Genomic DNA, 26,617 nt, shown 5'->3' on the forward strand with positions numbered 1-26,617 from the left:
TGGCACATGCAGAAGAATTCACCATACATGGCAGAGAGAGGTGCAAGAGCAGAAGAACTGAAACGAGCACCCAAAGCAAGGCAAGTAAGTTAGCCAAGTAATGGGTTCATATGGGGTGGGCACAGGTGTTGTGTCATTGGAATGAAACCCTGGGTTTAATAACTTTACCAGTGTAATGTGGTTCTTAAACCTTTTCTCAGCTTCCTCTAACAGTGATGGTCATTTCCAGTCTAGGCAAGCATGTATGCGGGGCTCTCAAGAGCATGGATAGGCAACATTTGGTACTTAGATGTTGCAGAACTTCACATCCATATCCCTGCATTAATCATTCTTTTTAAATATCAACCCTAGTCCTAGATAATAACTACGAGCAAGTGCCTGTGCATCTGTTTGTATATCTAAAAAGTATCTGTGATGCTGTAGGTTTGAGAACTACTGTACTACACTGATGTACACTAGCCTGATTGGGGGTAATACATACCACTTATACTGGGAAATAGTCAAGTGCAGAGGGGATCTATTTTCTTGTTTATGTTGACAGTATAAATATGTTTCAGTGCATGCTGAACCTACAGAGTCCCAAGTACAAATTCATTCAGGAGACTCTGCAGAGACTATGGACGTTTTTCACATGCTTGTGTAGATTTCCTTTGGGTGCTCTGGTTTCCTCCAACACTCCAAAAACATAAATGCAGCATAATTGGTTATAAGCACCTTATACCGCTTACATTAGGGCAGGGACTACTGTGAATGATAAACAATCTCTACACAACACTGTGCAGCACTGTTGTGTATAGATAGAAGTCTAATAATCTGTATATACTGTACTATGGTATAGTTTCAAAAACTGTTGTAAAAATGGTACATTTTCAACCATGTCCATTGCAACAAATGTGTTTGTATTTTATAGATCCTTTTTATCCGACAGGGTAGAAGTTTGAGAAATGGGTTGTTTACATAAGATTGGGAGAAGGTTTTTTTTTGTCATTACTCATTTCTTTGCAAAAAGCTTCTAAAGTTATATGAAATGAGTAATAAGGAATTTAAAATAGCTCTGTACTTCCTGCAGCAATTGGAATTATAACATTCCCCATTTTGTTTGTATAAACATATTGTCTTTGTCAATTCACAAGGGAGAATTATCAGGAAAGTTGCACATGTGCCCTTAGAGACTACAGTTTGGGACCTATAGAGCAATGCGAGACAGTGGATTCAGGCTCAGACTAAAATAGATCAACTCTAAATAAATACATTTTGCTATAATGGACATTATTAATGACCAGATACTGAAGGGCCCTTGATATCCAAACCTTCAGGTGTACATGTACGGTACCTCTGTTTGGAAACGAAAGTAGGTTGTAATGTAGGCCCATTTACTTAGCTCAAGTGAAGGAATAGAATAAAAAAAACTTCGAATTTCGAATGATTTTTTTGGCTACTTTGACATCGAATGGGCAACTTCGACCTTCGACTACGACTTCGACTTCTAATTGAACGATTCAAACTAAAAATCGAAAGTAGGTTGTAATGTAGGCAGTAAGGGGCCCATTTACTTAGCTCGAGTGAAGGAATAGAATAAAAAAAAACTTCGACTTTCGAATGTTTTTTTGGCTACTTTGACCATCGAATGGGCTACTTCGACCTTCGACTTCAACTTCTAATTGAACGATTCAAACTAAAAATCGTTCGACTATTCAACCATTCGATAGTCAAAGTACTGTCTCTTTTAAAAAAAACTTCGACCCCCTAGTTCACCACCTAAAACCTACCAAAGTCAATGTTAGGCTATGGGAAAGGTCCCCATAGGCTTTCTAAGCTTTATTGGGTCGAAGAAAAATTTGTTCGATCAATTTGTTCGATTCGAAAGATTTTAATCCATCGATCAAACTAATTGCAGTATATCCTTCGACTTCGATATTCGAAGTCGAAGGATTACAATTCGGCAGTTGAATATCGAGGGTTAATTAACCCTCGATATTCAACCATAAGTAAATTTTCCCCTAAATGTAAGTAAACTAAGGCCATTACAAAAAAAACACTAAATGACATGAAAATGTCATTACTGTCAGAACAATGTTTGGCTATAGGACAAATAGCTATAGCAGGAAGGTTTAAAAAAACACAAAATATAGTAGAAAGACAAAATAACATCATATCTCATTAAAAAATAACATTTTAAATGCTTGGACCTATTTTTTTCAAGATAAGGGTGTTTTTATATATTTAGATCACCATACCTTAAGACTACTAAAAAATGTAAACATTAAGGGGCGGATTCACTAACTTCGAGTGAAGGATTCAAAGTTAAAAAACTTCGAATTTCGACGTTTTTTTGGGCTACTTCGACCATCGAACGGGCTACTTCAACCTTCGACTACGACTTCGAATCGAAGGATTCGAAGTACAAATCGTTCGACTATTCGACCATTCGATAGTCGAAGTACTGTCTCTTTAAAAAAAACTTTGACCCCCTAGTTCGGCATCTAAAAGCTACCGAAGTCAATGTTAGCCTATGGGGAAGGTCCTCCCCTTAGGCTTGGCTAACTTTTTTTGATCGAAGGATATTCCTTCGATCGTTGGATTAAAATCCTTCGATCGAAGGAATAATCCTTTGATCGTTCGATCCTACTATCTGCCCTAAATCCTTAATATATTCGAAGTCGAAGGATTTTAGTCCCTAGTCGAATATCGAGGGTTAATTAATAATACCCCTTAGTGAATCGGCCCCTAAATAAAACTCAATAGGATTGTTTTGCCACCAACATGAATTTATGCAGCTTAGTTACCATCAAGGGCTAGGTACTGTGTTATTGTTAAAGTGAGGAAAAAAAATAACCTGGGGGATGGCGTTCCATAATTCTGAACTTTCTGGATATTGGATCCCATAGCTGCATATACTTGAGAGAAGTACACAATAAAGAACGTTTGTGGTTTAGTTGGACCCCTTATAACCAGTATACATTCATTGTGCTGGTGCCTCCTGCTGTAGCCGCATTCACAGCAAAGAGCAAACAAGAGTCAAGTTTGAAGCGACTGGGAAGGGGGAACTACTATACGGAACCCTGTGATCTGGTCCCCCTTGTACCCAGGGTCCCCCTGCAGTGCTGTGTGGGAGTTACGCCACTGAAAATATTTATAGATAGTATCACTAAACATTTCCCCCTGACATTAAAGATGAACCACAGCACATGATACATGTATCATTTGTCATTACTACAGAGAGAGAATTATGGCAGAGAAGTATTATAAGCAGCCAAGATATACATTTTATATAACATTTTACTATAAAAAATAAGTATTGAATAAGATATACTAAATACTTTTTCAAAACAGAAGATTTCATTATTTATATAATGATTTTCAAATCTATATACAACAGTACTAAAAGGTTATCCCAAAAAAAAAGAGTAAGGGGAAGTACACAGCAGTGATGGTTTTCTTCCTACTCTATTTATCCGAAATATACTGTATTACCAAGGCAAAAAAGCTTCCTGTGTGGGAATTTATGTGGGATGTTAAAGATTGAGGCAACACCCTGCTGGTGTTCTGATTTCAAGGCTGGGTAAGTAGGTGGATTGAGATAACAAAGAAAGTTTTTGTTAATATTATAGAAGGAGGAGGGCTGGGGAAGAGGGGGTTTAGGTATTAAACAAATGTAGGAAGCAAGCAGAGGATAAAAAAACATTGAGAGTGGGAGGAAAGAGAAGGGTTGAAACAACAAGAAGGGTGGTAAGCAGAGGCAATCAGTAGAAAAATGATAATTTGAGAACAAAGGTAATGAGAATGTGGTGTTCCAGTGGTAGTCCTTCACACCCACACATGCCTGTGCATACACACACACACACCTGACACTCATATAGACAAATTCCATAATTGGCCTCAATTATTTAACAAACTTGCAGTCCTGCTACAGTTTATGTCATGTGTCACAGTCACACATCTGTTACAAGAGTCTATGTGAGTCTTAAACCCACTGAGAAAATCACGACTATTGACAGACCGCAGTTGAAAAATGTCAAGGAGCCGGGAGCTCCCTCCAGGGAGGTAGTCTGGATCAAGGAGGAAGCCCTCTTGAGGGAGCAAGGTCGCGGTATCCAAAGGGTTAAGCAGAATCAACGTCAAAGTCCAGGCAAGAGTTCAATGGCAGGCAGATCAGGATCAAATAACAAGAGTCCAGGCAGGGGGTCAAAACCAAGGCAGGAGCAGGAATCAGGATACAGGAAACACAAACAGGAACCCAGGATTAATGGCAGCAAATCCTATTCTTGGGCGCCGTCACAGTGTTTTGGGCGCCCTTTTATGATGAGATCCCGGCACCAGAGATGACATCATCATACAGCGACGCTGCAGCCATGTGTTCAGCATGGGCGCCGCCATCTTGGATCTTCACTGTGACCGCCGGGAATGTAAACAGTGCCGTCGGATACTTCTGGGTCGGGTACGTCTGGCAGTCCTGACAGTACCCCCTCCCCCACGGGGGGCCTCTGGACCACCAGGACAAGGCTTTTGGGGAAACCTGGCATGGAAATCCCTCACAAGACGAGGAGCATGAACATCAGAGTGTCCTTCCCAGGAGCATTCTTCAGGGCCAAAGCCCTTCCACTTGATGAGGTACTGAAGAGAACCCCTGGAGATTCTGGAGTCAAGGATCTTTTCCACCTCATATTCTTGTTGACCATCCACAGAGATAGTAGGAGGGGGAGACTGGTCAATAGAAAAGAGGTTGGAGGTAGCGGGTTTCACCAAGGAGACATGAAACACATTGGGGATTCGCATCTCAGGGGGAAGCTGAAGTCTGACAGCCACAGGATTGATAATCTCCAAGATGGGAAATGGACCCACAAACTTCGGACCCAATTTGGGAGATGGCACCTTCAGACGAATGTTTCGGGAAGAAAGCCAAACTTTATCACCAACCTTGAAGAGAGGAGAGGACCTACGTCTCCGATCCGCGAAGGTCTTGTGCACAAGAGCACTCTTCTCCAAATTAGACTTGGTTGCAGCCCAAATAGCGGACATATGGGCCGCATGGTCATCAGTGGCTGGGACATCAGTCAAATCAGTGCGGAAAGGCTTGAGGATGTTGGCCATACACAGACATGAATGGAGATCTTCCAGTGGATGAATGACAGGCGTTGTTATGAGCAAATTCCGCCCATGGGAGAAGGTCAGACCAATCATCTTGGCAGAGGGAGACATGATTTCTCAGGAATTGTTCTAAGGCTTGATTCACTCGCTCCGCTGCCCCATTCATTTGGGGATGATAGGCAGAGGAGAATTGGAGAGCAATACCCAAGACCTTGCATAAGGAACGCCAAATTTCGCCGTGAACTGGGAACCTCTGTCAGAGACAATCTCCGCCGGGAAGCCATGCAGGCGGAAAATGAATTGAATAAACAACTGTGACAACTCCACTGCAGATGGAAGCTTCCGTAAAGGGATGAAGTGGGCCATCTTGCTAAAACGATCTATGACGACCCAGATCACGGTGTTCCCACTGGAGGGAGGAAGTTCGACTATGAAGTCCATTGCCAAATGCGTCCAAGGACGAGAGGGGACAGGCAAAGGCTGTAGTAACCCGCTAGGGCGAGAATGGCTAGGCTTGGAAGTGGCACAAACGGTACAAGCAGCAACAAAGTCTTTGACATCTTTACGAATAGTCGGCCACCAGACTAGACGCCGTAAAAGTTCTAGAGTCTTAGCAGGACCAGGGTGTCCCGCTTGCTTGGAGCTATGAGTCTGTTGCAGGATAGGCAGACGAAGTTCAGGAGGTACGAATGCCATTCCGATGGGAGTATCAGGAGGAGCAGAAGATTGACCAGCCAGAATTTGATCAGCAAATTGAGGGTATAAAGAAGCGATGATCTTGACAGGAGGAATAATTGGCTCTTGTCTTTCAGGAGTACGATCCACCGGAGTGAAACTTCGAGACAGAGCATCGGCTTTCCGATTCTTGGAGCCAGGGCGATAAGTCAAGACAAAGTTAAATCGAGAGAAGAAGAGAGCCCACCTTGCTTGTCTGGGATTCAGCCTCTTGAGAGATTGAATGAACTCAAGATTCTTATGATCTGTGTAGATCGTGACTGGGATCAAGGAACCTTCAAGGAGGTGACGCCACTCTTCTAAGGCAAGCTTGACAGCCAGGAGTTCTCGATTTCCTACATCATAATTATGTTCGGCAGGAGAGAACTTCTTAGAGAAATATGCACATGGGTGCAACTTTCCATCAGAGGGATGTCTTTGGGACAAGATAGCTCCAGCTCCAACTTCAGAAGCATCCACCTCGATGAAGAAAGGTAACTCCGGATCAGGATGGCGGAGAACCAAAGCGGAAGTGAAGGCATCCTTCAGGGATTGAAAGGCTTCAATAGCAGACGGGGGCCACAAGCTGGGTTTACCCCCTTTTCGGATGAGGGCCAGGATAGGAGCAATGCGAGAAGAGAACCCCTTAATGAATTGCCGGTAGTAATTGGCAAAACCAATGAATCTCTCGATTGCCTTAGTGCTCAGCGGTAGGGGCCACTCTTGGATTGCAGACACTTTCACAGGATCCATCTCGAAACCCTCTGGGGAGATGATATAGCCCAGAAAAGGAATCTTGGACACTTCAAACACACATTTCTCCAGTTTGACAAAGAGAGAGTTCTTCCTCAAACGAGAGAGTACTTCCTTCACCTGGGAGCGATGGCTTGCAAGGTCCTTGGAGAAAATCAGGATGTCATCTAGGTACACGACCACAAACTTTCCCAAGAGATCCCGGAAAATGTCGTTCACGAATTCTTGAAAGACAGCGGGGGCATTGCAGAGACCAAAGGGCATTACGTGGTACTCATAGTGCCCATCACGAGTGTTGAATGCTGTCTTCCATTCGTCACCTTCACGGATGCGGATGAGGTTATACGCCCCACGGAGATCCAACTTAGTGAAGATTTTAGCCCCCTTCAGTTGGTCAAAAAGTTCTGCGATCAGAGGCAAAGGATACCGGTTCTTAACGGTGATTTTATTAAGACCCCGGTAGTCAATACAAGGACGTAGGCCTCCATCCTTCTTCTCCACGAAGAAGATTCCAGCCCCTGCAGGAGAAGTAGAAGGGTGAATAAACCCCCGCTGGAGATTTTCTTGGATATATTCCTTCATGGAAGCGGTCTCTGCTGGGGAGAGAGGATAAGTGCGACCTCTAGGAGGCATGGTTCCAGGCAGGAGATCAACTGGACAATCGTAGTGACGATGAGGAGGGAGAAATTCTGCAGACTTTTTACAGAAGACATCAGAGAATTCCTTGTAGAAGGAGGGAAGCGTCTTCAAATCTGACGTAGAAATATTCACCCTCTGGATGGGTTCAGCAGGAAGGCAATGCTGTTGGCAGTATGGACTCCAACGGGAAACCTGCCCCGAGGACCAATCAATGATAGGGTTATGCAGGCGTAACCAGGGAAGCCCCAAGACGACTGGAACAGAAGGACAGGAAATAATCAGGAACGATAACTTTTCTTTGTGTAAAGTCCCAACCTGCACAGGCAATTCCCCAGTCGTCATAGAGATAAACTCGGCTTCAAGGGGTCGGTCATCAATGGCGGTTACTCGAAGTGGAGGAGTCAATGGAAACAGGGGAACATTCATATGCTTGGCAAAGAGAGCGTCCATGAAATTTCCGGCAGCTCCAGAGTCAATAAAAGCTGAGCCAACAATGGTCTTAGTGGACAGACGGATCTGTAAAGGCAGAAGAAACCTGTGAGAGTTCTCTTGCAACTTGGGAGTAACGCCCCCTACATGAGTCTTTCCAAGGTTACCTTGAAGAGGGGAACTCTGAGGCTTCACAGGACAGGAGTTGGCAAAGTGAGATTGACCCCCACAGTAGAGACAAAGTCCAGCCGTACGTCTCCGGAGTTTCTCCTGTTCAGAGAGATGAGCTCTTCCGACTTGCATAGGTTCCTCCGGAGGAATAACAGAAGGCTGCTGGGGGGTAGGAGGTAATAGAGGTCTTTGAAAGCGAGGAGCCAACATGGGTTGAAATTTCTTGACTCGGTCCCTATCAGCTTGATGTTCTCTCTGACGGGTGTCCACCTTGACAGACAAAGCAATGAGGTCTTCAACCTGCGTGGGTAATTCACGAGAGACCAGGTCATCTTTGAGGCGGATAGAGAGACCATTGTAGAAGGCAGCATGATAGGCATCATTGTTCCAACAAGTCTCTGCAGCGAGAGTACGGAATTCAATGGCATATTCTGCAACACTGCGATTTCCTTGGCGGATCTGGAACAGACGAGAAGCAGTGGTCGCCACCCGACCGGGAGCATCGAACACAGTCCGGAATTCTTGAAGGAAGGCTTTGGAATCATCAATTAAAGGAGACTCCTTCTCCCAGTGCGGAGATGCCCATTCGAGCGCTTTCCCTGCCAGACGAGTGATCACGAAACCAACCTTTGCTCGCTCAGAGTTAAATTCTGCAGGTTGCAGGGCGAACCGAATCTGGCACTGATTCACAAAACCACGACAGGCTTGAGGGTCGCCACTGTAGAGAGGCGGTGCAGGAATACGTGGACCAGAAGTGGAGGACTGTGTAGCCATGTCGGCAGCAACTAGCGTGGGCGTTGTCGGCGTTGGAGTAGTCGGCATCAGCATAGATAACTTTTCCAAAATCGCCTCCAGCGTGCGTCCGACATAATTTTGCCGAGCTTCGTACGCCTCCATGCGAGTATGCAGACCTCGAAAGGCCCTGCCGAAATCTGGCTGAGCTTCCTCAGTGGGATCCATGGCCCAAGAATAATGTCAGGGAGATGGGAGCTCCCTCCAGGGAGGTAGTCTGGATCAAGGAGGAAGCCCTCTTGAGGGAGCAAGGTCGCGGTATCCAAAGGGTTAAGCAGAATCAAGGTCAAAGTCCAGGCAAGAGTTCAATGGCAGGCAGATCAGGATCAAATAACAAGAGTCCAGGCAGGGGGTCAAAACCAAGGCAGGAGCAGGAATCAGGATACAGGAAACACAAACAGGAACCCAGGATTAATGGCAGCAAATCCTATTCTTGGGCGCCGTCACAGTGTTTTGGGCGCCCTTTTATGATGAGATCCCGGCACCAGAGATGACATCATCATACAGCGACGCTGCAGCCATGTGTTCAGCATGGGCGCCGCCATCTTGGATCTTCACTGTGACCGCCGGGAATGTAAACAGTGCCGTCGGATACTTCTGGGTCGGGTACGTCTGGCAGTCCTGACAAAAAAAAGGAAAAAAAAACTTAACCAAAATCAAAGCAGCACTACTCTGACGGTAATTGTCTCCATACAGTGTCGGGCTGGCCCAGCGGGATACCAGGAAAAGTCCTGGAGGGCCCAGGTGTCAGTGGGCCCTCATGCTGCTAAACATTTGGCCTATGTCATGGCCATTCCCTATTTTTATGAGAACAAAGAGGCTAAATAGTTGAAAAAATAGATTATAGTATGTAAAGAAAAGAGACTAGGAGAATAGAGGTTGAGTGAGGAGAGGAAGAAAAATAGTACTGAGAGTGGGCCCCTGGTCTAAGATTAATTGGTGGGCCCCTGGTCAAAGGTTTTTGGGTGGGCCCCTGGTGTCCCAGTCCGACACTATCACCATACCTTGCTACCAGGCACCTGCCCTGTTTTAGACAAAGAAATATGCTTTTTCAGCCTGAGAGATAATTGCATTGTCATTAGTGAATTATAAAAATGTCAAAAGATATATAAACTATGCCCTCGAAAGCAGAGCATAGGTGGAATTTAGCACCTTGTATATCCTAAGCACATAGTCACATATATAATTGTATATAATAACACAATAATGACACCCTGCATAACAGGAAATATTACTTGGAATGTGAAGTGGGGCACTCTGACCCACCTTTGAAACTCAATCTGTTCTTGTATATAGGACCCTGGAAGCAGCTTTTCTTTGTCCTATTTTACTAATCATGAGATTGTAAATTACAAAGCAAGGAGTACAGGTAATGGTGCACACTCTATAGCCTAGAGCTGTGTAATATACTGAACTGACTTGAGTTCCTAACGTGTTGTGAGCAGGTGATATACTCAATTTACCTGCTAGGGATACCTGTCCCATCACCCATGGCTTACAAAACATTGACATTTGCAAAGCACCGACTAAGGGGCCTAAAATGAGAATATTGATAAATGGGCCTCCCTGAGTGATCAAAAGTATTGGTGGGTGGTCAGTCTACCTACATGTACTTCCAGAATATTGTAAATAGGCTCTAAGCCTGCCTGACATTTACTCTGTTTCCAGTGGAAGTTGTTATTTGCCATTAAATTATTCTTTTTCCATGGTTAAAGGAGATCTAAGGTTCAGCAAAGGACTTGCTAGAAATGTTAAACTTGGGGGTCTGTGCCAACGCAAAACCACGGCAACCCTCTAACAGTGATTCTGTGCCTCCCAAAATGCCCCTGTAGCTCTGAATCTTATTTTTTGCTAAATGACATTAGGGGGCACATTTACTAATGGTCGAATATCGAGGGTTAATTAACCCTCGATATTCGTCTATCGAAGTTAAATCCTTCGACTTCGAATATCGAAGTCGAAGGATTTACCGCTATTCTTTCGATTGAAGGAATAATCGTTCGATTGAACGATTAAATCCTTCGAATCGAACGATTTGAAGGATTTTAATCCATCGATCGAATGAAATTCCTTCGATCAGAAATTTGCTAGAAAGCCTATGGGGACCTTCCCCATAGGCTAACATTGATGTTCGGTAGGTTTTAGTTGGCGAAGTAGGGGGCCGAAGTTTTATTTAAAGAGACAGTACTTCGACTATCGAATCGTCGAATAGTCAAATGATTTTTAGTTCAAATCATTCGATTCAAAGTAGTAGTCGAAGGTCGAAGTAGCCAATTCTATGGTCGAAGTAGCCAAAAAAAACGTTCGAAATTTGAAGTATTTTTTCTTCTATTCATTCACTCGAGCTAAGTAAATGTGCCCCTAGATGTTGTGGGCAGTTGGTTAGATGCTTTACTGCAGTTGGGTAGTTATGTTGCGGTTTTGGTTTAGTTTGTGGAACTATTTAATCATTTCTTTCAGTTTGTGCATTGATTTTTTTTCTGCTTAGACTTGCGGATTAGATTCTCATTTAGTCTTATAACCAGGAAAATTTAAAACAAGTTCTTTTATAACATTTCTTCAAATGTATGTCTTGCAGGATCCCTGCGGACCCAGTTATACTTCCTCGCACCCTGGGTGAGCTGCAGTTGTACCGTGTCCTGCAAAGAGCCAACTTGCTTGGTTATTATGACACCTTCATCCAGCAGGGGGGAGATGATGTGCAGCAGCTCTGTGAGGCGGGTGAGGATGAATTTTTGGAAATCATGTCTCTGGTTGGCATGGCAACCAAACCATTGCACGTCAGACGATTACAAAAAGCCTTAAGAGACTGGGCGACCAACCCAGGATTGTTTAACCAGCCTCAATTGGGAAGTATACCTGTCAGCAGCAGTATACCATTGTTCAAGATTTCTGAGACAGTGGGACGAATTGGCAGAAATACTAATGGGCACATCAATGTTCCTGAAGTTCAAGGCAAAAGCCCTGGAAATTTTGTTCTTTTAGAACAAGCTGAGAAAATATCCCCTTCCCAGCTGGATAGGAGACAGTGGACTGCTCAGATTTCTCCAGAGCTAGAGGATCCAGATGAGGAAGACGTTGAGGAAGAAAATGGAGGTGATCAATATCTCTCACCCGGGGAAAGTCTAGAACCTGAGCTAGTCCAGGTTGTGTCTGATAGTGTGGACAGGCTGATGAAAGGACTGCCTCAAGGAGATATCAGTGAAGCCAGATCAATGCTAAAGTCAAACAAGAAGTTGGGGCGTTCACTTGGACACATTTTTCTCATGAGTAATGGAAGTCAGAAGAAGGAGCGTGAGATACGCAGACACAGCGCTATCTATGGACGAAGTGAATCCAAGAGACGGGAAGGGAAGAGACTTACATTGCATGAGGTCAGCAACGGCGCAGACTTGTATTTAACTGGTCATTTTTAGCTGACGTTGTACAAAAATAATTTATTGAGCTCTTCACCATGTCAAATTTAAAAGAAGAGATGTAATGAAATAATTCCTTTACTGTTCTGCTGTACCAAAAACTCACGATTATATAAATGCCACGTCACCAAAGTGGTAATATGGCAGCTGAGCTCCAAACATTTTCCTGTTTCTAATTTCAGGCTGACCATATTGAGAGTGGCCTATTGGGGTAATGTAACAATAGGCTCAGATAGAAAATTGTATGTACTTGCTATCATCATATAAAGGTAATAACGGTATTGCCTTCATCCCTTTGATTGAAAAACGAGGAGTTCAGGCAATACAAAGTAAAAAGCTTGAGAGATCCTAATCTGGCTCAGGTTTTATTGCATCAGTTTCTAACTATGCCCTTAGGGTAGGACTACATGGGCATTTTCGGCGTGATCCGACGCGACATAAATAAGGTAAGATTGTCATATGGTGTCTCAGCGTTGATCCGACACGACTGTCGGTTGCAGATGCTGTGCGCTGCGTCTGCATCCGACAGTCGTGTCACGTCGGATCAACGCTGCGACTTCATCCAACATTTGTATATGTTACCTTATTTCGGTCGCATCCGACTAGAAAGCCTCAGTTTTTGCGCAGAGCGTCGGATCGCGCCGAAAACACCCGTGTAGTCCTACCCTTAGAGTTACAACTTGTAGGAAAGTGAAGGTTGTGAGGTTATGAATGTGAAATAATAAGATATTTTGTTTCCCAGAGACTCACCAAATATACGGGGAGGCTAAGGGTTTGTTTCTCTTTAAGCTGAAGCACTACCCTACAAAGACCCCCCTCCCCCCAGCCTAGGTACCCCCCGGGCAAATGCCCCTAACTCTTTACTTACCCCTCGGTGCGAATTCAGACATCAGAGTTCATGGGCGCCATCATCAGCTGCTTCGGTAATCTTTGGAATGAGACCGGCGCTTCTGCAATTTTCGTGAGTTTTTCAGCGCATGCGCAGGTGTCGCAAAACAGAAAATTACTCCAACTGTGCATGCGCCACTTCACCGGTCCTATTCCATAGAGAGAAGAAGATGGCGCCCGTAAACTCCACTGGACAGAATCTGCACAGAGAGGCATTTGCCTGGGGGGGCACCTAGGCTGGGGAGGAGGGGGGTCTATGTAGGGTAGGGGGGTAGGTTGTTTTTTTATTAAAGGATATTGTTTCTCCTTTAAGGCACTGGAAATCACCGTATTTGTTTGTAGAGAAGGCACTCAATGAGCAGTCCTCCAGGCAGAATTGTAAAAAACAGGCCTCAAATAGCTGTCAACGTCCTTTATACTTCAATAAACATCTGTTTTTTACAAGTTTGCCTGGAGGACTGCTCATTGAGTGCCTGCTCTACAAACAAATACAAAGTTTTGAATGTGGTCACGCATAATGACAATAAATTCAGCAGGAAAACTATACCCCTTAAACAATGTAGGTCTCTATAAAAATATAATGCATACAACAGTTCATATGTAAAACCCTGCTTCATGTAAATAAACCATTTTTCGTAATATACTTTTTTTAGTAGTATGTGCCATTGGGTAATCCTAAATAGAAAACTGCCATTTTAAAAAATAAGGGCCGCCCCCTGGGATCGTAGGATTCACAGTGCACACAAACATACCAAACAAACTATACTTGTTAGGTCACATGAGCCACAGAGTTCTGTCTTTTGCTTCCACACTTCTTCCTGTTACAGTTAGAGTTGTAGTATTTCTGGTCAGGTGATCTCTGAGACAGCACACAGACCATCACTAAATGGTGGATTAAGGCGAGAGATGTAAAAGGGCAATATTTACTTTAATATATATTCCAGTTTGATAAGATTCTTTAATATGCCACTTAATTTGATATAAACTACCCTGGTGGTCTAGTGGGGCGGCGGGGATGCCCACCGTGCTCTCTCTTCAGGAGGCAGAGTTCCTTAGGCATGCACACTTCCGGGTTTATGCGTCGCCGGCGTCATGACGTCATCTTGTTTTGGCGCGAGTTTTGCCCGTTGCTTGGTTCTACTTGTTAGTTTCCTGGGTGCTTTATTATTGTCGCTGATTCCTGTTTTGACCCTTGCCTGCCTGACTATTCTGAAATCCGTTATCCTAACCTGTGCCTGCCTAACTATTCTGAAATCCGTTATCTTGACCTGTGCCTGCCTGATCATTCTGTAGATCTTCTGGTTTTGACCCTTGCCTGTCTGACTTCGCTTGAACCTGCACCGACCCGGCCTGTTTGGCTATGCTCTGTCTATTCCTAGAATTGTGCCTTCCGTCCTAAACCTTGCTAAACGATCGGGCCCCTTTGCTCATTCAGAACCTTCGCTTGGCTCCTCTCTTAATAAGACCTGGCAGCATCCAATTAGCCGAGGGCTCCTCCCGAGGTAAAAAGTGGCAGAAGTAAGATTATTGGTATATGTACCATAAAATTGGTGTTCTGAGATATAAATGACATTGTTACAATACCACACTGCACATCATGAATTAGATGTCAAACTGACTTAATTGCCATTCTTTAAAACTAGTCACTTCAGCGCCTGACGTTGTCTCACAAATGATTCTCACTAGTGATTGGAGAATCTGAACTGTTTCGCTTCGCCAAACATTTGCCAAACAGCAAAAAAAGTTGCCAAAAAGCATTGAGATCCACGGGCATTTTTTTTAACTGTGCAACATTTTTTAGCTATCCATAATAGTCTATGGCCATTTGTCACTTTTTGGGGACAAGTTTATCATAAATCAAACTGGAGAATCTCGAAAGATTTCCAGCAGTTTAGTACTTTCCCAATTTTTTACACTTTCCTGTCTGAAGGAACTGTAAAATGTTCCAGGCAGTCAGAAATGAAAGAAGAAATGGAAACATTTATTTAGTAAGCTGTATGTGCTAATTCATCAGACACTGTTGGGCTGCCTTGAGCTAAAGTTACTTTGCCATGTCATAAAGCAGTGTCGCTCTGGGCCTCCTAGGGCTGCCAGAGAACCTTACATGCAGGATATATAGACTTATGGTAAAAATAAGAGCTGGTGGGAATTTTCCTAAACTGGAGCCTACTGGGATATTCTCTTGTACTCCAGCAGTCTGACCCTGTCATAAAGAGCCATCATTTCTTTTGTTGCTAAAATTGCAATGCAATTGGAAGTGTAAAGTTTTCTTTCTTAATAAGTGTTGCCTTTATCTTGTGGTCCCCTAAGACATTTGAGACACAGGTCACAATTAGTGTATGTGATCCCTCATTGGCAGTTATGTAGAATCATTTGATGAAATGGATTTTATAATCAAGAAATGTTCAATAGATCAGTGTTGTCCAACTGGCATCCTGCAATCCCCCTTGTGTGGACCTCCATTAGGGTGAAGACACATGGAGCTACTTGCAAAGTGCCCAAAAAACCTGCCATAGACAATACCGAGAATTGCCTCTGCTAAAACACACATAGAGACAGTTATCAGTAAATTATCAGCATAGTCTATTTTTGAAGCCATGACAAGTAGCTGCTATACATACAGTAGCTCTGTGTGTCTTCATCCTGGCTGCTTTTATTGCTTACCTTTGTGTAACCTTACAAAGATATCAGAACTGAGATTAATTTATTCTTTACACCTCAGATTCAGGCTCTAAAAGCCCTGTGTTTGCACCTGTAATTCAATGTATTATTCACACCTGTAAGGCCTTTCATTGATCACACCTCAGACTGTCAGTGGCCAAATTTTCACCTGTTCAAAACCTCAGACAGACTTGTAGATTGGCACTGTGTCACTGCACATAGTACATAATCTGCCTGCCCTACTCTACCTGTGGGAGGTGAAACTGGTGGGGATTTGTTAGCATTAGGAAATTACTTATTAGGGGTCCCCAAGATGTTTAATCAAGTGCCGGGGTTGCTGTGCTATCCATAGGAGGAGAGGAGGCATATGGATCTAAGGGTATCTCTTAATACGACATAATGATGATGATAAGTGATATCCCTGCAATGAACCCCAGCCATTTAGTTTGTGGGACACTACCACTATTAATGTTGGTATGGCCTTAACATTTCATGTGATAACACAGATGTAGTTTAAAGTGGGAGTGGTTTAAAAATGGAAGTGGTCAACACTTGCTTATATTATCGGCCCTCCACCATGTACGCCAGAAAACGTTTGTCCAGCAGATCAAGCATATGATACAGGCACCAGCCTGTAGAAATGATTCACGTAGGTTGTTCCCTTACTGTTCTGTTGATATGTATTTAAGCATTAAATAAGCATTAAATAACATCTCTGCTTTATACTCTTCCCCACAGCTTACAATTAATGAAGCAGCAGCCCAGTGCTGTATGAGAGATAACACCTTACTCCTAAGGAGGGTGGAGCTATTTTCACTTGCTCGGCAAGCAGCCCGAGAGAGTTCTTATCTGGCATCTCTTAAATGCTCCAGGTTTGTTCAGCTTCACATTGTAAATGGGTTCAGGGTCTTCTGCATATTTTACTAATCTTTTTCATTGGAAAAATGCAATCTACTTGTACAATCAGTCTCTGTTAACTATTTATGAAAGGTTACTTGTGACCCCTGGTATTCATGCAACTTCCTTCAGCAGTACTGCCTTGCTTTATGGCAGGAATTCTAAGAATATAATCAGAACCAAGTTCTAATTATGTCCTTAAAAAAAAATCATTTACATTCATATCCTTCTAGAGTGGAATGTAATGTATTTGACTGGTATATATAAGAGATAAGAAATCTTAGACATAGGAAACAAAGGAAGTTTTACAATTAACAAATTGATAGATCCAGATCCAAACCTCAAAATATAAATGCTGCAACTAAAGTACATGTGCCCCAGATGCATAATAAATGTGAGAGCTGTTACTGTGTAAACCTCTACAAAAAGGTGAATGATCAGGTTGGTCAATATACCAATCCAGGTATTTGCAATTATTTTATAGAGCAGGACTGTAGAAGTTATTTTTATGCCCACCCAGTAATCCATAGATTTGTCAGTTTAAGATGGAAAGGATAATGAAGTTGGTAAATAACATTAACCTGATTCATTATATTACATAGTAAAATAGTTAAGTTGGGTTGAAAATGACCAAAGTCCATCGAGAGCAACCCCTTAATAAAGGGTTCATACACAAGTCAATGGGAGTTGTCATAGTTAAATTGTAAGGGGCTGATTCACTAACTTCGAGTGAAGGATTCGAAGGTAAAAAACTTCGAATTTCGATGTTTTTTTTGGGCTACTTCGAACATCGAATGGGCTACTTCGACCTTCGACTACAACTTCGAATCGAATGGATTCGAACTAAAAATCGTTTGACTATTCGACCATTCGATAGTCGAAGTACTGTCTCTTTAAAAAAAAACTTTGACCCCGTAGTTCGCCATCTAAAAGTTACCGAAGGTCCCCATAGGCTTGGCTAACTTTTTTTGATCGAAGGATATTCCTTCTATCGTTGGATTAAAATCCTTCAAATCATTCGATTCGAAGGATTTAATCGTTCGATCGAAGGAATAATCCTTCGATCGTATGATCGCACTATTTGCGCTAAATCCTTCGACTTCGATATTCGAAGTCGAAGGATTTCAATTCCCAGTCGAATATCGAGGGTTAATTAACCCTCGATATTTGACCCTTAGTGAATCAGCCCCTTAGTGTTTATTTGAATTTGAGTTTTTCCGATTTTTCTGATTTTTTTTTGAGAGTCGTTAGACCCATTGAAAATAATGAGTAGAATACAATTGGCATTCACATTCAAGTTTTTTTGTAAATATGCACACATTCAAGTTTGGTAATTCTTTAAATTCTATAAAAAGTCTTTGAAAAAAAACCCTCAAATTTTATTTAAAAATGTAAAAAATCCTCCAAAAATTATTAAATTCGAATTCTGATTAATTGGCCTCCCAATGTTGAGCTTTATAGTTTTAGATAAAATAAAATATATTCAAAAACAAAATAAAAAAAAATTATAAAAAATGTGCTCAGTTTTTCTTATTTGGCAACTACCCACTAGGCCAAATCAAGCTTGTGTATTCATTGGGTCCCTTGGCAAGAGAAAAGAGCATACTGCAGATCTGTGGAAACCTATTGCGAGAGGACCACATAAAAATAATCTTCATCCAATGGAATATTCTAACCTGGCCAGTAGGTATCAGGCAAATAGTCAGGCTGGCCAGATTTTTCAAAAGCTTGACTGCTTTTAGAAAAAAAAAGAGGAAAGAATTAGGGGTAAATTCCGCCACTAAAGTGAAATTCCACAGCTCTCCATTCATTTCTATGGGATTTTGAAAGGCGTTTTATCAATGGGTGAAAGTGAAATTTCACCCTTTGATAAATACGCCTTTAAAAACCCCATATAAATGAATGGGAAGTGGCGGAATTTCACTCTAGTGGCGGAACTTCACTATTAACTTCACTCTTTGATAAATATACTCCTTAGGGTGGTAAAAAAAATGCAGTCAGTTTAAAAAAGCCTTATCACAATATCATGTTTTTAACACAACAAATGCTCTGTTCCCAACCCTCTGTTAAGAAATTAACCCATAATTATAAGATACTGCAGAGCAATTGTTTAAGTTGCCCTAACATATTCTATTTTTGTTTAGACTGAATAGTGAAGAACTTGGTGCATCACAGCCTAAAATCCTCAAGCAAGAAGTAAGTACCTGTGTATAGAGGAAGCATTCAGTCATTATTTTTATTATGAAAGGAATGATATTGGGATTTCTCCATAAAGGGCCAGATTCAATTCAGTGTTAAGTGAGAATGATTTCAATGGGTTTTCTTAAGTGTTTCTCCTCTGATTGAATCTGACTCAAAATACTGTAAGAGGTTAAATGATATATAGTCAGGACTGTATATATCTAGCAAGTCAGTGGCTAGTGGATGGAACAAACCTTTATGTTCTGTTGAACATATCATAGTTAAAACTGTATATAGATAAAAAAATTACTGAATAGTAAATATTAAACGTATTTTCTTAGAGACAAAGTGATAGTTCTTAATTGTTATTTAAACGATATGAGGAATTAATTCATGTATTTTCTTTGTTCAGGCAGTGGAGATGCCTTTGCAGTTAGAATCAAAAGGTGGGTCTGTATCAATGCGACACGGTCTAGAAGAAGGCAATGGCTGTATGTCGGGGGAGAGCATGGACGGCGCTTTGCAAGGTAACAGTATCTCCTTGGTATGGTTCAATTCCAACACTCAAGGGGTTATTTATTATGCTCTGAATATCCGAAATTCAAAAAAATTTGTGGTTTTCGGAGGGAAAAAACTAAATTTTTTTCGAAATTTATTAAAGTCTGATGGTTTAAAAACTCTAAATCCGAAACCCCGGCATCTAAAAGCTCTCGAGGTCCTGTACAAGTCAATAGGGAAGGTCCCAGTGTCTGTGCTGATGTCCGTACCGATATACAATGAGTTTGTGGTTTCTGCGCAAAAAAACTCAGACTACTACGAATAAATCATAGTTTTTGCTCAAAACTCCAAACAATTCAGAGTTTTTAAGGAAAGCGCTGAAGTTTGCCCGACCCTATTTTTTCAGGCTTTTTTCTTCATAAATAAGGTCCATTCAGACAATCTGAGTTGGTCAGATTTCAAACTTAGAAATATTGAGATAAATTCGGACCTTGATAAATAACCCCCCCTCAGTCTTAAAATTTAATTGCATCTGCATTTATCAATGATACTTGAATCCAAGCACAACAAAATTAAATCATACTTTACCTGTCAGTTTTTGTGCACAAGTCTGTCTGGTGTAATTTCTTTTTTTTTGCTGTACAAGTGATGCCTGCTCTTTATACTTTAGGTACAAGTGTGCTGCGCCTATAGACGCTAGACGCAAAGTAAACATTGGATCAACCACCTGGTCAGGAGTTGGTGGTAGATCCAGGGTTCCCCTGTGTCAAGAGACAGGGCAGCACTTAAGAGAAGGCAGGAAAGTCTGAGTGGCACATAGGGCAAGTGCTAGGACTGTATTTTGATACAAGTACCTTTAAAGGAGGAGGAAAGGTTAAAATTAAGTAAGTTTTATCAGAAAGGTCTATTTGAATACACTAGTAAACCCTCAAAGTAATGCTGCTCAGAGTCAAAAGAAACATCCCATTTCATTCCTTCTATATTGTGTACACATGGGCTTCTGCATTAGACTTCCTGCTTAAAGCTCCAGGGCTTGGGCTTGAACATGCTCAGTTTGCTCCTCTCCCTCCTCCCCTCCCTGCTGTTATCTGAGGTCAGAGCTATGAGCAAACAGTGAGAGACTCAGGCAGGAAGTGATGTCAAACCAAGCTGCTACCTAAACAAACAGAGACAGTGTCTAGAGCTGTTTACTCTGGTATGGAAAAGCATTCTAAAGAATAAATACAGTGTTATAACCTGCACTGTTTACCCGCAACTGACTACAGGGTGATTGGGGGGACTGCAACTGCACTTGCGGACACTAATGAGCCCTTCTGACTTTGGAATAAATCAATTTGTTTTTCACGATTGTGAGTTTTCCTATAACTTACTAGAGTATTTTCTGACTGAAAATGATCTCTCTGCTCTGAGAGAACACTGTCTTTCTAAGTATATGGGGCCGATTTATCAAGGGTCGAATTTCGAAGTGGAAAATACTTCGAAATTCGACCATCGAATAGAATCCTCCGACATTCAAATTCAAAGTCGGAGGATTTTATTCATCGTTCGATCGTATTCCGATCGTACGATTTTTCTTCGAAACCGAAAAACTTGGCGAAGTATTGAAGTCGAAGTTCTTTAAAAGAGACAGTACTTCGATTATCGAATGGTCGAACAGTCGAACGATTTTTACTTCGAATCGTGGTAAATTCAAAGTCGTAGTATTCTATACGATGGTCGAAGTATCCAAAAAATTACTTTGAATTTCGAATTTTTTTACTTGAATTCCCTTGAATTCACTTCTACCCTTGATAAATCTGCCCCTATATGTTTTTATGTTATTTAGTTGCAAAAAAAAACGAATTAAAGTAATAATTTGAATGCAATTTTAGGTATTGCCTATTTAATTCCTTGCTAAACACATGTGCAGACACTTCCGTAGATGGGTATTTATTCTTGTCTTTGCTCCTTGAAAGAATTTGGTATAGCCAGTTATGTGCATGACTTTAGTAATGATCTTGCTGTGGCAGCTGCATGGACATTCTGAATGGGGGGCCGTACTATTGCTTTCACTTATATAATCAGTATGCTGGATCACCCTCATCTATCCAGCAGATACATTTATAATATATTTTGTAAACTGGGGAATTTGTGACAAACCTACATTAAAGTGGACCTGTCACCCAGACACAAAAATCTGTATAATAAAAGTCCTTTTCAAATTAAACATGAAATCCCATTTCTATTTTTTATTTAAGCATTCATTGCTGTTGTAAGCTCATTTAAAAATCTTAGCTGTCAATCAAATATTGTCTGCCACTCCTCTATGCCCGTGGCATAGAGGCGGGGCAGAAAATTACTTTCACTTTCAATTCAGCACTTCTTATATGTCACTGCTTCCCAAACATTCCCCCTCTCTCTTTACCATATAACTGTGTAGCCAGGGCATGGGGATGGACATCATGTCCCCATTCTGGTGCACAAACAAGATTCTGAGATGATACAAGACTTGCCTTAATAACAGTGTCCACAAAATGGCTCCTGCCTGCTTGTTATAATTTTGAAATCCCACACTGAAGGAAAGAAGATTCAAATAATTTATATAGTGTAATTAAAGTTAATTTTCCTTGACTAATCTGATAAAATAGGATTTTTAATAATTTTTTTGGGTGACGGGTCCCCTTTTAGGCTCATTTATGATTGGGAGAGCATTTGCAAAACAAACTCACCTTTACAAAGGTTTTTCCCTGTTACGGCTCCTAATAACATGCAGCAATACTAATGCCTTGTCCATCACAACTTGCCAAAATAACCAATGCCAACTAGGTGTGTTTGTGCAGTTACACTGGAATTCCTCTCCTCACTCATGCTCTATTCTACTAGTCTCTATTCTTTACATACTATAATCTATTATTCCATCTATTTAGCTTCATAGAAATAGGGAATGGCCATGAAATAGGCCAAATATTGAACATCATGAGAGGCCACTGACACCGGGGCCCACCGGGACTTTTCCTGGTATCCCTGTGGGCCAGTCCGACACTGTACAATAGAGTGGTGCATAAATCAAACATAAAAATCCCATATAAATATTGTCCCACTCCTTATAAGGAAGTCTATAATGAATATATCTCTTTTTCACCTACAGCAGTGTCAGTAAGAATGCCTACATCTCCCAGTGGCCCTACAGACCTCTCTCTAAACCTGTCACATCCTGCACCATGGAGCAGGCAAATTCTGCAGCAGACTCTAATGGATGAGGGTTTACGATTGGCCAGACTAGTATCACGTGACCGCATGGGCCGCCTCAGTCTTTGCTTGCCTGGCACCCCCCATATTTCAGGTGAGGTGCGCTAATATTTAATCACAGTCAGACACAAGTATTGTTAAGGTCACATGGAAAAGCTACATGGAAATAAATGGCTTTATTAAAATAAATTATTGAATATCTAATGAGATCTTTTCAGGTAAAGGGAGAGTGAATTAACGATAACTGTGCAAATAATTAGTCCACCTTAACAGAAGTTTTTTACTGCATTGATTGCCTAATTTTGGACAAATTCTATACAACATACAGCCATATAGAGATGTCGCGAACTGTTCGCCGGCGAACTTGTTCGCGCGAACATCGGGTGTTCGCGCTCGCCGGAAGTTCGCGAACGTCGCGCGACGTTCGCCATTTTGGGTTCGCCATTGTTGGCGCTTTTTTTTGCCCTCTCACCCCAGACCAGCAGGTACATGGCAGCCAATCAGGAAGCTCTCCCCTGGACCACTCCCCTTCCCTATAAAAACCGAAGCCCTGCAGCGTTTTTTCACTCTGCCTGTGTGTGCTGAAGAGATAGTGTAGGGAGAGAGCTGCTGCCTGTTAGTGATTTCAGGGACAGTTGAAAGTTTGCTGGCTAGTAATCGTTTTGATACTGCTCTGTTATTGGAGGGACAGAAGTCTGCAGGGGTTTGAGGGACATTTAAGCTTAGGTAGCTTTGCTGGCTAGTAATCTACCTTCTACTGCAGTGCTCTGTATGTAGCTGCAGTGGGCAGCTGTCCTGCTTCTGATCTCATCTGCTGACTGCTGCAATAATAGTAGTCCTTGTAAGGACTGCTTTTATTTATTTTTTTGTTGTTTTACTACTACTACTACTACTACTACTATAAGAGCCCAGTGCTATTAGTCTAGCAGTGTTGGGGAGTGGGACTGGTGTGCTAATCTGCTGCTCCTAGTAGTTCAGCAGCACCAACTTTAATTTTTTTTTTTTAATATTCATTTTTTTTTATTTTACTTTTTTTTATTTTACTACCGCTGTAGTAGTGTATAAGTTGACCTTTTAGGCATTATTTGCCCTGTAGGCATTATTTGCACACTGTTTTCTTCAACCCGCCATCGAGCTGTGTGACCTTGTTCACATTCTGTCTAAATATCCATAATATTACCGTCTCCAGAAAAAACACCGGAGTCACTTTTTTCAAGCAGCCATAATATATTTACGTAATCCGTATCCACCGCTGTAGTAGTGTATACGTTGGCCTTGTAGGCATTATTTGCACACTGTTTTCTTCAACCCGCCATCGAGCTGTGTGACCTTGTTCCCATTCTGTCTAAATATCCATAATATTACCGTCTCCAGAAAAAACACCGGAGTCACTTTTTCAAGCAGCATTCATATATTTTACGTAATCCGTATCCACCGCTGTAGTAGTGTATACGTTGGCCTTGTAGGCATTATTTGCACACTGTTTTCTTCAACCCGCCATCGAGCTGTGTGACCTTGTTCCCATTCTGTCTAAATATCCATAATATTACCGTCTCCAGAAAAAACACCGGAGTCACTTTTTTCAAGCAGCATTCATATATTTTACGTAATCCGTATCCACCGCTGTAGTAGTGTATACGTTGGCCTTGTAGGCATTATTTGCACACTGTTTTCTTCAACCCGCCATCGAGCTGTGTGACCTTGTTCCCATTCTGTCTAAATATCCATAATATTACCGTCTCCAGAAAAAACACCGGAGTCACTTTTTTCAAGCAGCATTCATATATTTTACGTAATCCGTATCCACCGCTGTAGTAGTGTATACGTTGGCCTTGTAGGCATTATTTGCACAGTGTTTTCTTCAACCCGCCATCGAGCTGTGTGAGCTTGTTCACATTTTGTCTAAATATTGATAATATTATCGTCTCTAGAAAAACCACTTGAGTTACTTTTTTTCAAGCAGCATTCATATATTTTACGTAATCCGTATCCACCGCTGTAGTAGTGTATACGTTGACCTTGTAGGCATTATTTGCACACTGTTTTCTTCAACCCGCCATCGAGCTGTGTGAGCTTGTTCACATTTTGTCTAAATATTGATAATATTATCGTCTCTAGAAAAACCACTTGAGTTACTTTTTTTCAAGCAGCATTCATATATTTTACGTAATCCGTATCCACCGCTGTAGTAGTGTATACGTTGACCTTGTAGGCATTATTTGCACACTGTTTTCTTCAACCCGCCATCGAGCTGTGTGAGCTTGTTCACATTTTGTCTAAATATTGATAATATTATCGTCTCTAGAAAAACCACTTGAGTTACTTTTTTTCAAGCAGCATTCATATATTTTACGTAATCCGTATCCACCGCTGTAGTAGTGTATACGTTGACCTTGTAGGCATTATTTGCACACTGTTTTCTTCAACCCGCCATCGAGCTGTGTGAGCTTGTTCACATTTTGTCTAAATATTGATAATATTATCGTCTCTAGAAAAACCACTTGAGTTACTTTTTTTCAAGCAGCATTCATATATTTTACGTAATCCGTATCCACCGCTGTAGTAGTGTATACGTTGACCTTGTAGGCATTATTTGCACAGTGTTTTCTTCAACCCGCCATCGAGCTGTGTGAGCTTGTTCACATTTTGTCTAAATATTGATAATATTATCGTCTCTAGAAAAACCACTTGAGTTACTTTTTTTCAAGCAGCATTCATATATTTTACGTAATCCGTATCCACCGCTGTAGTAGTGTATACGTTGACCTTGTAGGCATTATTTACACACTGTTTTCTTCAACCCGCCATCGAGCTGTGTGAGCTTGTTCACATTTTGTCTAAATATTGATAATATTATCGTCTCTAGAAAAACCACTTGAGTTACTTTTTTTCAAGCAGCATTCATATATTTTACGTAATCCGTATCCACCGCTGTAGTAGTGTATACGTTGACCTTGTAGGCATTATTTGCACACTGTTTTCTTCAACCCGCCATCGAGCTGTGTGACCTTGTTCACATTTTGTCTAAATATTGATAATATTATCGTCTCTAGAAAAACCACTTGAGTTACTTTTTTTCAAGCAGCATTCATATATTTTACGTAATCCGTATCCACCGCTGTAGTAGTGTATACGTTGACTTTGTAGGCATTATTTGCACAGTGTTTTCTTCAACCCGCCATCTAGCTGTGTGTATTATCGTTTCCAGAAAAACCAACTGAGTTTTTGTTGTTGTTGTTGTTTTTTTAAAAATAATGCCAGGCAAAGGCAGGCCGCCACGCAGAGGCCGTGCTAGGGGCCGTGCTGCTATGCAATCCTGTGGCCCTAGCAAATTTCCCAGTTTTAAAAAAGCCAATGACCCTGAACTCCCAAAATGCTGAAGAGGTAGTTGACTGGCTTACACAGCACACCCCATCCTCTACCGTTTCTAACTTTACCACAACATCCTCCTCATCCTCCACTGCTATGGCCACCCCACGTAACACTTCCTCCACCACCGGTGCCCCTTCTTCACTGGGGTCAGAGGAGTTATTTTCCAATGAGTTTCTTGAACTGAGTAATGCGCAACCATTATTGCCAGAAGAAGATGAAGGAGATGAGGACCTTACACCAGATTTAATTCTGGCAGAGAACACGATAGAGATGGACATAATGAGTGATGAGGAGGAGGTCCCCGCTGCTGCTTCCTTCTGTGATGTGTCAGAAGAAATTGATGCATCTGAGGAGAATGATGATGAGGAGATTGATGTTTTGTGGGTGCCTAGTAGAAGAGAGCAAGAGGAGGGTAGTTCAGATGGAGAGACGGAGAGTCAGAGAGGCAGTAGGAGAATAAGACTTAGAAGAAGCAGGGAGGACAGCCCGCAGGGATCAGCAGGGCAACAACATGTATCGGCACCTGTGTTCAGCCGGCCAACGCACCCGCCATTGCCGCCAATACCGCCAACTCCGCCAACTTCTACTGTTACCGCCCGATCGCACACTTCCAAAAAGTCAGCAGTGTGGGATTTTTTTAATGTGTGTGCCTCTGACAAAAGCATTGTAATTTGCAATGAGTGCAGTCAGAAACTGAGCCTTGGTAAGCCCAACAGCCACATAGGTACAACTTCTATGCGAAGGCACATGAGCGGCAAGCACAAAGCACTTTGGGAGCAACACCTCAAAGGCAACAGGCAAACTAAAAGCCACACTCCTTCTGGTCCAGCATCTTACTGCTCTACCTCTGCTCTCCTTGACCCGTCTGAACCACCCTCCACTCCGCCTTC

General features: G+C 41.9%; 1 protein-coding gene across 1 annotated transcript in view; it reads left to right on the plus strand.

The window, feature by feature from the left end:
• The first annotated feature begins 27 nt into the window (after positions 1-27).
• nab2.S (NGFI-A binding protein 2 (EGR1 binding protein 2) S homeolog) overlaps positions 28-26,617 on the plus strand; it is a 32,590-nt gene continuing 6,000 nt past the window's right edge. Inside the window, exons 1-6 of the mRNA XM_018250055.2 lie at positions 28-80; positions 11,165-11,960; positions 16,290-16,423; positions 18,593-18,644; positions 19,042-19,156; positions 22,255-22,449. Coding sequence (XP_018105544.2) covers positions 28-80; positions 11,165-11,960; positions 16,290-16,423; positions 18,593-18,644; positions 19,042-19,156; positions 22,255-22,449 — 1,345 coding nt within the window. The remainder of the gene's footprint in view (positions 81-11,164; positions 11,961-16,289; positions 16,424-18,592; positions 18,645-19,041; positions 19,157-22,254; positions 22,450-26,617) is intronic.

This window comes from Xenopus laevis, chromosome 2S (genome assembly GCF_017654675.1).
Source record: "Xenopus laevis strain J_2021 chromosome 2S, Xenopus_laevis_v10.1, whole genome shotgun sequence".
NCBI classification, from domain to species: Eukaryota; Metazoa; Chordata; class Amphibia; order Anura; family Pipidae; genus Xenopus; species Xenopus laevis.